The sequence below is a fragment of the Danio rerio genome, chromosome 8 (genome assembly GCF_052040795.2).
Source record: "Danio rerio strain M-AB ecotype USA chromosome 8, GRCz13ab, whole genome shotgun sequence".
In the NCBI taxonomy this organism is placed as follows: Eukaryota; Metazoa; Chordata; class Actinopteri; order Cypriniformes; family Danionidae; genus Danio; species Danio rerio.
This window is the reverse complement of record NC_141028.1, coordinates 30,486,742-30,503,641: the sequence shown is the minus strand read 5'-3', so window position 1 is coordinate 30,503,641 and position 16,900 is coordinate 30,486,742. Positions and strand designations below refer to the sequence as shown.

At 36.8% G+C, this 16,900-nt stretch overlaps 1 protein-coding gene and 1 long non-coding RNA gene across 4 annotated transcripts in view; both read left to right on the top strand.

Moving 5' to 3' along the window:
• Positions 1-8,932, top strand: part of LOC137496363 (uncharacterized) — a 104,055-nt gene extending 95,123 nt beyond the window's left edge. For all 3 annotated transcript variants that reach the window (XR_015498037.1, XR_015498032.1, XR_015498046.1), the window contains exon 5: positions 8,208-8,932. This is a non-coding gene — a long non-coding RNA (uncharacterized LOC137496363). The remainder of the gene's footprint in view (positions 1-8,207) is intronic.
• On the top strand, positions 800-2,318 carry cebpb (CCAAT enhancer binding protein beta). Its single transcript, NM_131884.3, has one exon. It carries the CDS (start codon positions 1,009-1,011, stop codon positions 1,849-1,851), a length of 843 nt encoding a protein of 280 aa, NP_571959.3. The 5' UTR covers positions 800-1,008; the 3' UTR covers positions 1,852-2,318.
• Positions 8,933-16,900: the final 7,968 nt, after the last annotated feature.

The following is a 16,900-nucleotide window of genomic DNA, read 5'->3' as shown; positions in this document are numbered from 1 at the left end:
CTGGTAGATTGCAATGAGTGACTATATTTACCATACAGTATACAGCCAATTGTGCCTTTGTTGCTCAATTAGCTATTACACTACAGAAGACTTTATTTTGACTGATCAAATTGTCAGATATTTCTTAAATAATGACCAAAAATGCCCATAGCACATACAGTAGTGTTGTACACCAACCAGCTGATGTTTTTATCACTTTACTTATGGATGCTGTCTTTATAGTTCGGTGGGTATGTAAGAAAATAATAAGGATGCAACCTTGTAAAGAATCCTAATAATTACACAAAGAGGGAGATCTGTGTTGAACAGACTATTGCTATTGTTAAATGTTACAATATTGTTTCTTCATTTAATTAGACCCTGTTATTTCCACTTATATAGGCAATGTGTGTGTGTGTGTGTGTGTGTGTGTGTGTGTGTGTGTGTGTGTGTGTGTGTGTGTGTGTGTGTGTGTGTGTGTGTGTGTTTGTGTTTCACTTGTTCAAATAACAAACACTTTATATTTTTTATATTTTGTATTCTTAGACTAAGCTGTGTGTGAAATATAGGCTACTCAAAGTCTTGTGTGTACCTGCCATTAAATCTGATTCTGATTCTAATTATATAAAACCCCACGTTCAGCGCATTTGCATATGTTTATGTCGTGTATATTTTTTTCTTTTGTTATTCAGTGATTTGAGCACCCCGCTTTTAAGTTGTTAGTGTGCGGTCAAACCAGAAAAACGCGTCACATACCAAATCGAGAATCGCCGCCCACTCTCACACCCCTATAAACTCCTCAATCCGAGACATGAAAACTGACTCGAGCTCTCCAGCGAACGCTGGGCAGGCAACCTATCACCTACATACAACTAGACCAAAGTCATCTAGTTATTTCTGCCATCGAAGACTCTCGAATCCTCGCGTGAGTTTTATTTCTGCACTTGTAGTCGGTGAAACTTGCGAAGTTCTCAGGGGCGGCGAAACCCTGATCTCCGTCCTGCCGCAATCCGGCGGGTGTTAAGATCCATGGAAGTGGCCGGTTTTTACGAGGGGGACTACCTCGCTTTCCACAGCACTAACGCCAGCAGCAGTCCGGTCAGCGACGGTGTATGCAAGCAGCCAGTCAACGGCTCCATGACGAAGCTTCATGATATTTCTGAGCACGAGAAAGCCATAGACTTCAGCATCTATTTGGACTCTTTGCCCCAGTACCAGCATCTGGCCAGCCAAGACGAAAGCCACCGGCACCGCGCACTGGGAATCTACAGCGACTTTCTCTCTGAGGAGAACAAGAGCAAGAGAGCAGCGCTCCAGAACTACAAGAACTACATCTCGCTGACCGAGCGGGACCCGAACCAGCTGGCGTACCCGGAGCTGCAGGAGACGCGCATAGACGCCGTGTTCAGCCCGGACTTTATGGGCAGTTTTGCCAAAAGTAACGGGCGACACGAAGAGACGCCAATGGATGGTCCCGGTGGCTATGACATGCGCTCGTACCTGCCGTACCAGACTGCTCCGAGCGGCAGCCTGGGGAACATTTCGACCGCGTCTTCCTCCTGCTCGAGCCCGCCAGGTACACCTGCGCCGTCAGGTAAGGGAAGATCACCTCAAGCGGGCGGTAAAATGACCTCAAGCGGGAAAGGCAAGAAGCGGCTGGACAAGGACAGCGACGAGTACAGACAGCGACGCGAGAGGAACAATCTCGCCGTCCGCAAAAGCAGAGACAAAGCCAAAATGCGCAACCTGGAGACGCAGCACAAAGTGCTCGAGCTCGCGGCCGAGAACGACCGGTTACAGAAGCGCGTGGAGCAGCTGTCACGAGAACTGGCGACGCTGCGGAACCTGCTCTCCGCCACCGGCCAGTGCTGACGGGACTCCCGTGGTGCTTAATGACTCAGTGACTTTAAAGAGTGCAGAATTTACAACAAAAGTTTTCTGCCGTCGATTGGAAAAACGGGCGAGCGCTCGTTCGACGCGTTTACAGCCGAGAGAAAAACATGAAAGTGGACTGTGCGCCTGGATTGCGCAACATCCCCACCGTGTGCTCGGTACAGCTCTGGTAATCTGGAAACCCTGTCACGTATTTCGTCTGTAAAGTATTTTTGTACGGGTTCTAAAGTGAGATATCTACTGTTTAATATTCTGTTATTTAAATTCCTTTCGCCATATCTGGGGCAGTGGTTGTCATGGGAAGAGTTGTACTGCAGAGGTATGATGCAACTCATTGTAACAGTATTGGAAACGCAGTGAAGAAATCTTATAAAGATGATAAAGGTACAACTGGTCTGCTGTTATATACTATTTTATTGAATTAAATGATTTTTACTGTACTGGAATCATATGTGTCTAAGCATTTTATTACTGCTGTCAAAAACATATTAGCACACACCCACCCATTCACGCACGCACAGCTGCTGAGATTCAGTTTCCATTATGCAGTATGTAGCCTATTCTTGCTTTCACTTTAGTTTCAATGGTTTCTTATTAAACAGTGCCCAAATCTACCCATGCAGACACATTTATCATTCAGATGTGAAATCTCCTGTCAAATGTCTGGAATTTTGGAGATCTTTTGAAATCTGTGTTGGTGAGTCACCTCGGTACAGAGGTATGGTTATCTTAAATACACAGACAGGGTCCACAATCCAAAGAGTCCAGCGGTCTGTTAAAGACTGTGGTTCAAGGCTAGATAAGCAATGAACTTTCTAGCCCCTTAAAACACACAAACACATACAAACACACAATTTACTGAAAAAAAAACATGTCACAGTGTACCAATGTTACACTTGAGGATCTAATACAGGTTGTCATAAACGTGCAAGCACTGATAGGATCTGATTTGAGTGAAAATGAGGATTTAGATAAGAAAAATAATGAGTAATCAATTAAAAGGTGGATTTAATCAACATACAAACTCATTTCTTTCACTTTACCTAAGGCTTAAATGCAAGATTTAATGATTCATTTTTTTGATTTTATGTTTGACAGATAAAAGTAATACATTAGATATTCTACATTCTACACTTCTCTCTTGCTGGCCTGCATTGCTGCAGTGTTCCACAATTTGAAATATTATGGCTTTTACTCTCTTTTCTTCATCTTTGTTAAACTGCTTTGACACAATCTACATTGTAAAAAGTGCAACTGAAACTGAAATAAAGATGAATTCAATTGAATAAACACACTCTTAAAATTAATGTTAGCATTTTATTTATTTATTTATTTATTGCAGTGATGCAATAGAAAAAACATTTTGGTTCCCCAAAGAACCCCTTAATAAAAAAAAAAAAACATCTTAAAAATCTAAAGAACATTTAAAACTTTAGATTCCCACCAACATTAAGGTTTTTCATAGAACCATAAACAACAGAAAGGAACCTTTATTGTTAAGAGTGCATACTTCAAATATATATTTGCGAAAATATAGTCAAAATATGTGTTAAATAATGTTTCATTTTCTATTTAGCCCAGTGTAATATTACATAGAAATGAAACCGTATACATTTTCCAACCATTTCAAAAGAGAAACAAAATTTAAAATTTTGTTTAAACATATATTTAATCCATATTCATGTTCATGATAATATGAATCCACTATATAACTGTGTAGCCAAAGCAGATCAACTTATTAATAATTTATACATCATAGTACCTGTTGAATCTATTATTATTTAATATGTATTGATGGGATTTCATCACTGGTAACAGGGAAACTCTGAGCTGTTGAGGTGTGACTGTTCCTGCACGAGTCCTGCGGGAGGAAATGAAACCTGATGGACAGGTTGAATGGCCTGTCAGTCAGGGAGGAGAGTAAGTAACAGGTAGACAAGGAACAGTTCATCACCATTACAATAGAAGGTGGGAGAGTGAGAGAGAGGATGAAAGTCCGGCCGAGGGGGCTTAAATAATGCACTTACTTAAATGAACGTGTAGTCAACCAAATCCAAAACTTCTAGAACAAATGTTCCTCTTTTGTTGGGAAAAATAACCTGGTCTCCATGTGTGTTAATTGTTTTTAGTTGCTAAAGGAAATGACTAAAATCACAAGCATCTATTTTAAATGTTTATTTTATGCAGTACAGTATATTGCAATTTTGATCACATTAACACTTTAACTGGCATTGTAAACACTTGTTTGACTTTTTGTCTATAAGTTATCATTAAAACTCAAAAATCTTAAAATTAGAGGGAGTCAGGAACCTGTTCAACCTAAAAAAATCTTAGAATGGAAGATAAAGGATTTAAATTATGTAGTAAAATTAATATTTAATAATTAAATAAAATATAATAATAAAATATTTTAATAATTAATAATTATTATATGTATTTATATGTTTGTTATACATTACTGACATCTTTTTTAACCTCTAATGGGATTTAAATATGTGTTTTGTAATAAAAATGGCAACATTCTGATTGCATCACATGCAATGTTGCTTGAGAAGTTTAGTTTAACATTTTGTTTGATGTTTGAAAGGGAACCTGTAAAACAGTGAGAAACTGATCAGTAAAGGAGGAAAAGGGTGTTGTTTTGAAGAGCGTATTTCACAACACCGTCCAATAGTGCAGGAGGATCTGCACTTCTTGCTCAACATTTCCAACTTCCTTCTCCATCTGTGCATGCTTGTACGAGTAACGTACGGCGGCCTAAGATAATCTCGAATTTTCTTCCAGCTCGAATAGACTCTATCTGATTTGAATATATTTAGGGGCCAAACGTTAACAAATATATGTCATACACTGTTTGAATGCAGTGAATGAGATTTCTTTGTACTTTATTTACTTTTTTTTAAGTTTGCTTTGCTAATACCAAGCTAAGCAGAAGATGACAAACACATAATACTTAGTGACTTTGCATTTCAAAATATTCACAAGTAGAAAAAATCTATGAGTTATGAAATGAATAAGTCCTAATATACAGACAAAATAATCATTGTTAATGTGTAAGATTCATATTATTTTGCCTTTATATATATCATATTAGTTTTTTCATATTATTTCATCATATTATTTTTAAAGCAACAACAGCCTAAATGCTTACTAATTCCAACCATATTTCTTTAAAAAGCTCCACTTCATAAAAGGTGTACTGTCAGGGTCCACAGGCATTAATGTTGTTTTGCCTGTATGTTTTTGGACTCTCAATGTACTGATGACCATTGCATTTTACAAATCACCAATAACCAGTTTCAGCTAAAAATGTCTAAAACTAATTTTCTACTGAGGGTAAATGAAGTCACCTACTTTCTTAAAAATAAAGGTTCCAAAAATAGAGTTTTCCCAGTGACTACTTTAAAGAATCATGTTGAATTCCACAAAATCAACCTTTTTTTTAAGTTCCACTTCATAAAAGGTGTACTGTCATTGTCCACAGGCATTAATGTTGTTTTGCCTGTATGTTTTTACTCTCAAAGTGCTATTGGAAAACTATTTCAATAGGGCTATTGCATTTTACAAATCAAGAACCAGTTTCAGATAAAAATCTCTAATTAATTTTCCTAATATCTACACTGTAAAGAAATCCTGGTAGCCTTATTTTTAAGCTTAATCAAATTAACCTTATTATTCCATTGAACTTAAATTATGTTAAAATGACTTTAAAACTTGTGTAACTTAAAAAAAGTTCGAACATGGTTAACTTAATTAAATAAGTTACAATGAACTAAAAACATAAGCTGTCATGACTAATTGATCATAATTTTTTTACAGTGGACTCTCTTAAAACATTGTCAGTGTTACAGAGTTTTTCCAGTGATTACTTTAAAGAATCATTTTGAATTCCACAAAAAAAAAAAAAAAACATCAGCAGTTCTTAAAAGAAACATTTTGTTCATATTTTAAATAACCTGAACCTTTTGAGGAAGGTAAAAATGGATGTTAAGGGCTCTTTTATGGAACCTTCAATGCCAATTAATTATTTTAAGAGTGTGCATGATGAATTGGCCTGCGGGTTTGAAGATTAAACACCAATGCTCATTTTCGGGGGAAAAACGTACTCGCACCAAATGTTCCTTTCAAGTAAAGAACAGTTTCATCATCCAGTCTTGATTCACGAACACATCATATATGTCATCATATTACAGAAATGACCCATGAGAACTAAGAAGACACTTCAGGGGTTCCCTATTTATTAGTATAGTGAAGACAGAAGTATATTGGCTCAAGTCGATAAGCAGTCGGCAAGATTACGCGCGGTATACATATATCTACGCAGTGATGTTTTAATAGATTAAAAATGTTGTTTCTTTTCAGTTACCCTATTTGTGGTGAGGCAATTGGATTTTTACGTGAACTTTGATTCTTCCGTTCAGAGACAAATAATTCAAAGTGGGCTTGTTTGTTTCAGCTTACTTTGGTGAGGGAAGACGTGTAGCCTATTTTTCTCCCGTGAGACCTGGCGACTTTATCTGGGTCAGAGTCTAGCTGCTTCAGTTCTAGTTCGCTTTGTTTATTTAGTTTGTGTCAGTCTCCCGAGGAGCGTTGATTGCAAACATAGGGGTTTCCAACGTCAGGGTTACAAGTTTCTTTTCCCTTTTTACTAGAGAGCGACGCTCCGCCCGCTTCCAGTCAGGATTTTACCGTCAATAGTGTTACGTATGTCAGTAAACGAATCGCTGCGTCACGCCGCCGGCTCGACCTGCTGGTACTAATATGATCCAGCCTGCACCGGATTGTCAAACCCTCGTCCTACGCATTCGTGCATCTATACCTGGAAATGATGAAAGACCCCCCATTTAATGTTTCTTGGTCATTTTTTGCTTCATTAGAATCCATGTACACTTTGGAACTGACAACCTAAATCTTAGCAGCAAAATATTTTGAGGCCAAAAACACACTCGAGCTTCCTCTGCATATTTTTTAGGATGTGGTTATCCTCTCACTTCCCAATAACGACCTTTTCCTTGAAAACGCTTTTTAAAAGAAATTAATTTCTCTCACATGGTCCCTGTTGCTAAATACGTCTCAGGCCTCAAAAAGTAACCAACCATCATGAGATAAATGGCTCATATGAAATTCTATGGTTAAATATTAACAACAGTATTGTTGCAACAAACAAGGCCAACATATCAAAGGTGAACAGTCCCTGGCAGGCATATTAATAGTCAATGAGTTTCTGACACCTTTTTGAATGGTGAACGTCATCCTTTATAGTGTGCCTTAGTCTGGCATAAGTGAAACTAGAAACTGGACAGGGATTTTTGATTGAATTTAGGATTGAATTTAAGACATTGTGCAGGACAAGCTTCAATTAAAATATATAACATAATATAATAATATAGGTACATACTATTCACATATGTATTTGTCACAGTATAATGCAAAAGTGACAGAAATGAAAGATCTGACTTTAGATATACAAATTAAATGTTCATATCAATGAACTGTTTGAATTAAGATCAATGCTTTTTATATTATCAATCCCATTTTTCAGATGGAAAAATAATTTTTTTACAAAACCTTTTTTATTTAATTGGCTTTTGGTCTTGTTTTTACACTCTTGTTCAAGAACAGAAAATGCACTGTTGAAACTAGCATTTTAGCTTAAACTTACATTGGAATGAAACTATTAAAGGTCTAAATATATCATTTAACCATCCAAATTATTTATGTGCAGAAAAAAAACATGAATTTTATACAGTTTTTACATTTTATTTTATTTTATCGGCTTTGGAATACAAAGTTAGCAACAGTAGACATGTTAGTTGTAGTGACATGAATAGGTATTTTTGAAGCACAAAACAGAAAATGAAAATACATGAAGCAAGAAAAGTACAGTGGGTTGAAACAGGATTGAGATATGGTTTCAATTCCAGTCTGCATTCGTATAGGTCGTATTAAAAATCTGTTTATCCCATCCAAAGGACTTTAAAGGTTAATCAATGGTTTATTTTATTTTATCCCAGCAGCTTAGCACAGGTGCAACAGAAAGTACAGTTGGTTGAAATAAGACTGAGATGGGGTTTAGGTTGAACTGAAACGTGCAACTTATGAAGGGTTGGCATATGAACAGCCCAATTGTACCATTTAAACATTAAGAATACATCAATTCACACAATATAAGTGCTTATAAAAAGTAATGCTACAGAATCAATGGGGTGTACTTCTTGGGGTGGCGAAATCGCATTGCAGATGGCGATGAGGTCAGCACTTTGAAAATGCTGTGATGCATAATGGCAAACTTTTCATTCATCCACCACTTCCCTGTTTTTTGGTCTTTCTGTCAGCGTTCTTCCGTTTCTCCTTGGGCTTGGGTGAATGACGCTGGCTGTGAACATCCGGGGGTCCTTACGGCTCGGTTGCCGGGAACTAAGGCGTCCACACTGGCCGTAAGAGGTGGAGCCATGACCCAGCAGGACACTGGCCCAGATTGCAACACTGTTGCACTTCTGCTATTTTGCCTTCTGAAGCTTGCGCAGTGTCTCACGACAACCGCCACGACGTTGGGTCGTACCGCTCACATCATGCAGGACAGGGTTGAGTAACTGACCACCTTCCTGTTGTTGCAAAACAGCAACATAGAGCAGAACAGTGATCAGGCCACTCCGGCCATCACTAGCCACATGTTCAGGTGTCAACACGAATGACTTTAATGATGCTTTATAGCATATTCCTAGTACTGAACAGCATTTAGCGCTTTTGGATTGAAGATGATAAGGTGTTGTCGAGCAGTAAAATATTAGTGGAGATCAAGATTAGTGATCATCCTACAACTTTCAAAATGTCAAGGTCATTGCTTAGGCTTAAATGAAGCAATTGTAATATAAGTAAAAGAGCAGTTTTTAAGCATATTTATAGAGTACATCATAGGAAGCACAGTACAAAGACCTTAAAGGCGACTTTTGAAAAAGCTTTAAAAATCTGATCAGCTCCTCGTTGTTATCAGTTTTAATCTGGCACCTGCTGGTAATACCCGTAATTATCTAATAAACACTATTTTACTGGCCAACAATCTTTGCAGTTTTCACTGACTTTGTATGATGGTGAGCCGTTCTAAAGTGACTGAAACCCTCCGACAGCAGGTTTTCCAGATGGAATTAGTCTTTTTAGCAAGAGAGGCTGATCATTACCGATCTGTGATTTCTAGATTATTGCATTGTTGTTGTCATAAACTCATAGTCCCCCTAAAAAGAGTAAGAATCTTTTTTGACAGTGTATCGACAATTAAGAGAATATGGACCGACACTCATCAGCAGAAAGAATCAAAGGGCGAGATTTACCTTTATTGAGCATGTAGCGTGGACAGAAATGATGAAATGCCAGCAAAGTTCCACAAAGACCACAAAATCAGAAAATACACCCTGTCTGTTACACAGCAAAACAGATAAGAGGCCTTTCACATATCACATCTAAAAGCATGTGGAAAGCATGAGGCATGTTGCTTTCTTCATACATTTTAACATGCATTTGCACTCATGCTCATCTGCTGCTTTATTTATTGTTTACTTGCTTTATTTACTCATTTAATAAGTATTATTTTAGGAAAATGAAAAAGCACTGCAGTGTTTGTCTGAGGTAATTATTCATTCCTTCATTCATTATTCCTCAGTCCCATCTGAGGGAATCCATTCATTCATTTTCCTTTGGCTTAGTCTCTATTTCAAAGGTGGCCATAGCAAAATGAACCGCCAACTATTCCGGCATATGTTTTATGCCCTTCCAGCCTCAACCCAGTACTGGGAAACACCCATACACACTCATTCACATAAACAATACAAACTCACACAATGCAGCCAATTTAATTTATTCATTTAACCTATAGTGAATGTCTTTGGACTGTGGGGCACACCGGAGCACCCGGAGGAAACCCACGTGAACACTGGGAGAACATGCAAATACTACAAAGAAATGCCAACTGGCCCAGCTCGGACTTGAATCAGCGACCTTCTTGATGTTAGGCGACAGTGCTAACCTCTGAGCCACCATGTTGCTTCCGAGATAATTAGTCTACCGTTATTACTGAAATGTGTATGTTCCATACAAAGTATGAAAATGGTTGGTTAGTTTTTGTCACATGCACTGTAAAAAATGCAGGGTTCCACACAATTCATTCATGTTGTCCCAACACAAATTGATTAAGTCAACTTAACACTTTTAACAAATTTATGTGGATTGAACATAAAAAGGTTAAGTTGTCCCAACAAAATTTAAATAAGTAGTTTGAACAAGCAAAAAAAAAAAAAAAGAATTTACTTGTGGTGCAAAATTTAAAAGTTTTGAACATGCTGCGCCTGGAAAACGGGCCTGAAAATTTGCATGCAAGATCCATGTCTTCATTGGAAATAACAAACTTATGCAAGTAAAAACTATGATATGTGAATGGTCCCTAAAGTAATTGCTTGAAGATGAAAACATTGAAATAATAAAATGGCTACTTAATATATACCTGATATAAACATGAATAAAAATCTCAGTCACAATTTAGTTTAGGTCCCAATTAATGCTATTAACTGCTGGCTTATTACCTGCCTATTATTAAAATATTAACTATTTATTTGTGGATATTAAGGGTGAAGCCGAACCCGAATACGGTATTCGGAAAGGCATGAATAGTGTGTTTTTACGAATACTTATTTTGAACAAATACTTGAAAAATTATTTGTATTCGGGAGCAAGAAAAACATTATATCAAAAAGCAGCGTTTCCTTATGAGACCACAGTGCATGCCCGCGTAAGTGAGTGAGTGAGTGAGTGAGAGAAAATACTAATTAGTTGCTAATTAGTCTCTTGTTGAGAGAGAGAGAGACTCTCAGTTGGAGGGTGGGGCGGAGGTAAAAGATGTCTGGCACAAGCTTCTCCACAGCAACAGAGAAGGCTCGGCTGAGCGAAAAAAATACTTCACTGCATCACTAATTTTGTTAAATAGATTTTTGTACCTTAATTGTGTTCCAGATGCAGTTTATAAACTTGTAGCGGAGTTGAAGCGGAGTTGATCGGGATATTCCATTACGCTGCATTTTTGACGTTTACAATCGGGTGCTCTCTGTTTACGCAACGTTAGCTCTGTTAGCGCGGTAATTTAGACAATAGACTGTTGACAGAGTAACGTTAATGTTCGTTTATAAAGGTTAAAACGATGCTTGTGCAGTTGTGTCGAATAGTATGCACTTATGGGAGTTATATGGTACGTCTACATTATTGTACTTTGCAGACAGCAAGATATATGCTATAGGCTAGTTAACCTTAGCATAGCTTCCCGTCACTTTTTATTAACTTGAAACTCCTCAAATACATTTGGGCACCCAGAAAAAGAGTGAAAAAGAGTGAGACTGCTGCCAAGCCATTTCTTGGTCCTCCACCAGTCAAAAAAAATAAATAAAAAATCTTCAGGTTCTATGTGGAAGCATTTTACAGTCAGTGGAGCTGCAGATAAAACAAAGTGACACTGTATGTAATGTGTGCAAAAGTGAAATCAGCAGAGTCAGAGATATTAAACATCTGTTAACATCTTCTATGCATAATCATTCATTTCTTTTCGGCTTCGTTCCCTTATCAATCTGGGGTTGCCACAGTGGAATGAACCACCAATTTATCCAGCATATGTTTTACGCAGTGGCTGCCCTTCCAGCTGCTACCCAGCACTGGGAAACATCCATACACTCTCTTTCACACACATACAATAGGGACAATTTAGCTTACCCAATTCACCTGTATTGCATGTGTTTGGACTGTGGGGGAAACCGGAGCACCCGGAGAAATCCCACGCCAACATGGGGAGAACCCAGTCGAGGCTCGAACCAGCAACCTTCTTGCTGTGAGGCGACAGCGCTACTCACTGTGCCACCGCGCAACCTTCTATGTAATGTATTATCACATGCAATAAAAGCATCCTCTCCTGATACTGTCTGTGAACCCCCCACAAGCATCAATCCCCTCAATCAGCACAGCTATGTTCTGATAAATCCTCCACAAGCACCAAACCATCAACACAGCCACATTCTTCCCAAGTCAGTTTCAAACATAAAAAATGTTAAAAAAAACAAACAAACTTTGTGTCTGTTTTGTGGCAGGCAGATGATAATAGCAGGGCTGTATCTTTTAGTGTTATATAGAATACTTTTGTTCTGCCAGATCTTCCAGGCACGGGTTTATTTAGATTTATTTAGCTAATTTTAGTTTTTGGAATTCTGTGCATTTGAAAGAAGTTCTTTCAGAAGAAGAACAGTTTTTTGAAGTATTATTTGTTTTTATTCTGTCTATTCATTGTCAAAAACGGTGGTGGTGGGGTTCATAATATTCACAATGGTATTTTATTAGTTGTTAGTTTAACCATGGATGAGATAATGGCTTCTATGTTATTTTCTTTTCAATGACATTTTTTGTCACATGTTCAAAAACAACAACCAATATTGCATATCTTTAATTTATATAATGGGTATAATTAAACAATACTTTAACTATAACGTAAATTAGAAGTGTAATAGAAAAAATATATATTTTTGCGCCATTTTGAATTTTTACTCGAATACGAATACAAATACAAATACAAATACTTTTCCCCCCTCAACAAATACAAATACAAATACCGGCTGCTCCGCACATCCCTAGTGGATATAAAGTATGATCTTATTGTGCATCGCTGATCCTACTCAAAACCTAAACCCAACTTCTACCTTACTGAGCATTAATAAACAACTAATTAGTAGATTGTTAAGCTACTAGTGTTAGTTAATGGTTTGTTAAAACCATGAATTTTGACCTAAACTAAAGTGTTACCAAAATCTCTTACAGTAGGTGAACTGTGGAAGAGACTGAAGAAGAGTGAGCCAAGATCAACAGAACAGAGTTAGAAACTAGTGATGTGCTGTGAGAGACTAGTCATGTTCGTCAGAAACTAGTAATGTCCTGTGGAGATGTCCTGTGAGAGATTATATTTGTGCTATAAGAGACTAGTGATGTATATTTGAGACTAGTGATGTGCTGTGAAAGATTATATAAGTGCTGTGAGAGACAATGTATATTTAAGACTAGTAATGCACTGTGAGACTATCTGTGCTGTGAGAGACTATTGAAGTGTATTTGAGACTAGTGATGTGCTGTGAGAGACTATTTGTGCTGTGAGAGACTAGTGATGTATATTTGAGACTAGTGATGTGCAGTGAAAGATTATATAAGTGCTGTGAGAGACAATGTATATTTAAGACTAGTAATGCACTGTGAGACTATCTGTGCTGTGAGAGACTATTGAAGTGTATTTGAGACTAGTGATGTGCTGTGAGAGACTATTTGTGCTGTGAGAGACTAGTGATGTATATTTGACACTAGTAATGTGCTGTAAGAGACTAGAGATGTGCGGTGAGAGACTAGTGAAGTGTATTTGAGATGCTGTGAGAGACTAGAGATGTGCGGTGAGAGACTAGTGAAGTGTATTTGAGATTAGTGATGTGCTGTAAGAGACTATTTGTGCTGTGAGAGACTAGTAATGTACTGTGAGAGACTGTTTGTGCTGTGAGAGACTAGTGATGTATATTTAAGACTAGTAATGTACTGTGAGAGACTATTTGTGCTGTGAGAGACTAGTGAAGTGTATTTGAGATTAGTGATGTGCTGTGAGAGACTAGTGATGTATATTTTAGACTAGTAATGTTCTGTGAGAGACTGTTTGTGCTGTGAGAGACTAGTGATGTATATTTGAGACTAGTAATGTTCTGTGAGAGACTAGTGTTGTCTGTTAGAGAACTGTAATGTCATGTGGTCACAGATATGCTGAAAACATTTAAAGCAAGAACTTGTACTACTAATCTTCGACTGCTGTAACCTTCCATTTTTGTTGTAATCTTTCTGTGCACAACACTCATCGCTGTTTTCAAATTTTTGCTCACTTATTTTTTCAGGAAATAAAGGGTTTTTGTTGAAGTGCCTTGGTTATTGTGTAGAACAGTAGTTTATAAGATTACAGTGTTTCTAGAAGAAAACATATATGGTCCTCTAATTTAGATTTCCACTATAAGTGATCTACAACTCCTCAAATCAAACTTGTAAGGCATTTTTAGAGCAGGAATAGTTTGATGGATTAGAAATCTGTCCAAAAAATTATTTTCATTTTAAATCTTTTTTTTTAATTAAGAAATGTTGCCGCTATAAAAACTATAGATAGAAATTTGCCAAAAGAAAGTGAAATAAGGGCGGGTAAGGGAAATAAGTGGTTAGCACTGTTAGCCTCACATCAGGAAGGATGCTGGTTCGTCTCTGCTGGGATAGTTGGCATTTTTGTGTGGAGTTTGTATGTTCTCCCTATGTTGATGGGGTTTCCTCTGGGTGCTCCGGTCCCCCCCCCCAGTCCAAAGACATGTGGTATAGGTGAATTAAATAAAGTAAATTGGCCGTAGTGTGTGTGGATGAGTGTGGATGGATGTTGTCCAATACTGGGTTGTGGCCAGAAAGGAATCTGCTGCATAAAACATATGCTGGAATAGTTGCCGGTTAGAGACTAATCCAAAGGAAAATGAATGAATGAAAAGTGAAATATATCATTGCGTAACATTGCATAAATTAATAAACAGATGTTAGATGTATCTGTTACACTGAGTAAAGAAATAAACATATTTAAACTAGATTTTGAAATGTATATTCACAAAAGTAATTTGACTCAAGCAGATTCAAGCAGATGTTTAGTGTTTGAAAATAAATAATTTTTGAAAATGTATTTTCATGTAGGATTGGGATATCTTGTATTTAACCTTTTGCAGGGTCTTAAAAATTCTTAAAATGTCTTAAATTTCAAAAACAAAATTTGAGGCCTTAAAAAGTCTTAAATTCACTGAAATGTCGCATGTAGGTCTTAAATAATTTTAAACAGGTCTTAATTTTCCTCTGTCCAAGTAAAGCTTCCCAATTGGGCCGATATCCATCCAATCACCAACAATTCATCTCAAGACATTCTATTTTATTGCAGTTATTACGTTTTTTATTGCAAAGAGATACAATTTACATTAGCTGTTCAACATTTTTATAGCCATTACTTTAAAATAATTTAAATAAAACTAAAAACAATTACACAATTCCTCATGATAATAACAGAGCAACATACTACTTTGCATGATACGTTATACTCAACCAATTTGAACCAAAGCCAACAAATTTATTTCTTTGATTATTTATGTCCTTGTCTCCATAATAAACTTGCCATTTAAAAAAGAAAGAAAGAAATATTATGTTATAAAAGTGTATACAACTTTGACACATTAAAATATGTTGTTAAGAAATAATTACATTAGAATTTCTTTTCTGTGGCAACCGACCGGGCCATTAGACATAATCATTAGTGTGTAGCCCTGTATAAGTCTAAAATTTTATTCATAATGGTCTTAAAAGGTTCTTAAAAAGTCTTGAAAACTTTGACTTGATTAAACCTGCAGAAACCCTGTGTTATTTTGTTAGTCACCTTACAACTACCCAGAAGTGTTTGTTTTGTTGTTAAACAGAAATTCACTCAAAATTTATGCTCATTCCAAACCTGTGACATTCTGTCTGGCCTAAAATGCAAATCCTTCAACAATTTTGTCAGTGAAAAAAAATTAGACACAGTCGTTCTTCAGAATATTGTTCATGTTCTGAAAGAGTCACGAGGGTCAGCAAATGTCAGAATTAAATATTTTGGACAAACTCTCTTTTTATAAGTAAGTGTACTTTTAGTCAGAATTTACGAAAGGTGATGGAAAATTAATAGTAAGTCATTATTTTTATTTAATTGTGTTATAAATTTAGCATTTTTACATTTGGATATGATACACAAATAATAATCACAAGCTAGAAAATCATCCCTCTATCACATGTGCAAGTGTGTGAGTATGTGAAGTATTAGTTCTGTTTTCTTTCATCAGAGAATCCCATTATTCACACAGAATAATGAAATCAACACTCAGAAATCAGAAAATGAAACTAGATTCCTTTTTTTATTGCAATTTGTCTGAAGGAAATGTCAGTTTTTGCCAACGCAAAACCCACCCCCAAGATTAAAAGGTGCTGTGGGCGGCTACAAGAGCATTGTATGTGGTTGCTAAGGTGTTATAAGTGGTTTTTAGTGTATTGCAGCATGGTTGCTATAGATGTTTGCTTTCTCAACAGCCCACCTAAATGTCTATGTGACATTCTGGTCACTAAATTATTTGAATCTCTTCTATAATATACACTAAGATTTTAATGCGATTAAGACAATACTCTGATTAAGAGTCTACCATGTAAACAGAGATTTTTGATTAATTTAATCAGATTAAAGTCGTAATTGAACTAAACAGAAATCCAATTAACCGTGTGGAGTCTGCCATTTTTAGTTATTGAAGATTAAACACTTAATGCAATTAAATTATTACCGTCATGTAGGATTTTCGCTGCATTTTGCGACTGGATAGTCCATACAGACATGGCTGTTTGGCACTATTGTCTGCACCTACCGAGTCAGAAAAGGACCACAGACACCTGCATCTTGAACTGGGGAGGTTTTTTCCCATATGGCATTCATTCATTTATTCATTCATTCATTTTCTTATCGGCTTAGTCCCGTTATTAATCCGGGGTCGCCACAGCAGAATGAACCGCCAACTTATCCAGCAAGTTTTTACGCAGCAGATGCCCTTCCAGCTGCAACCCATCTCATTTTTTAACAGTCTTTTTATTGTGATGCAATCAAAATAGGAAAATATAACATCACAATCATATTTACATCTTTGTTTTTAATTTAGAGGAAAAAAACACAATAATAAAAAATAAATCAATAAAAAAAAACATACTAAGTTTAAAAATAAGAAAGGAAAAAAATTGTGGGGGGCGGTGCACAGGTTGTATAAATTATTCATTAATTAATTTTCTTTTCGACTTAGTCCCTTTATTAATCTGTAGTCTCCACAGTGTAATAAACCGCCAACTAATCCAGCATATGTTTTACGCAGCGGATGCCCTTCCAGCTGCAACCCAACACTGG

What these genes read in the sequence shown, in the direction of transcription:
- cebpb (NM_131884.3), top strand. Translation starts at nt 1,009, where the DNA reads ATGGAAGTGGCCGGTTTTTACGAGGGGGACTACCTCGCTTTCCACAGC.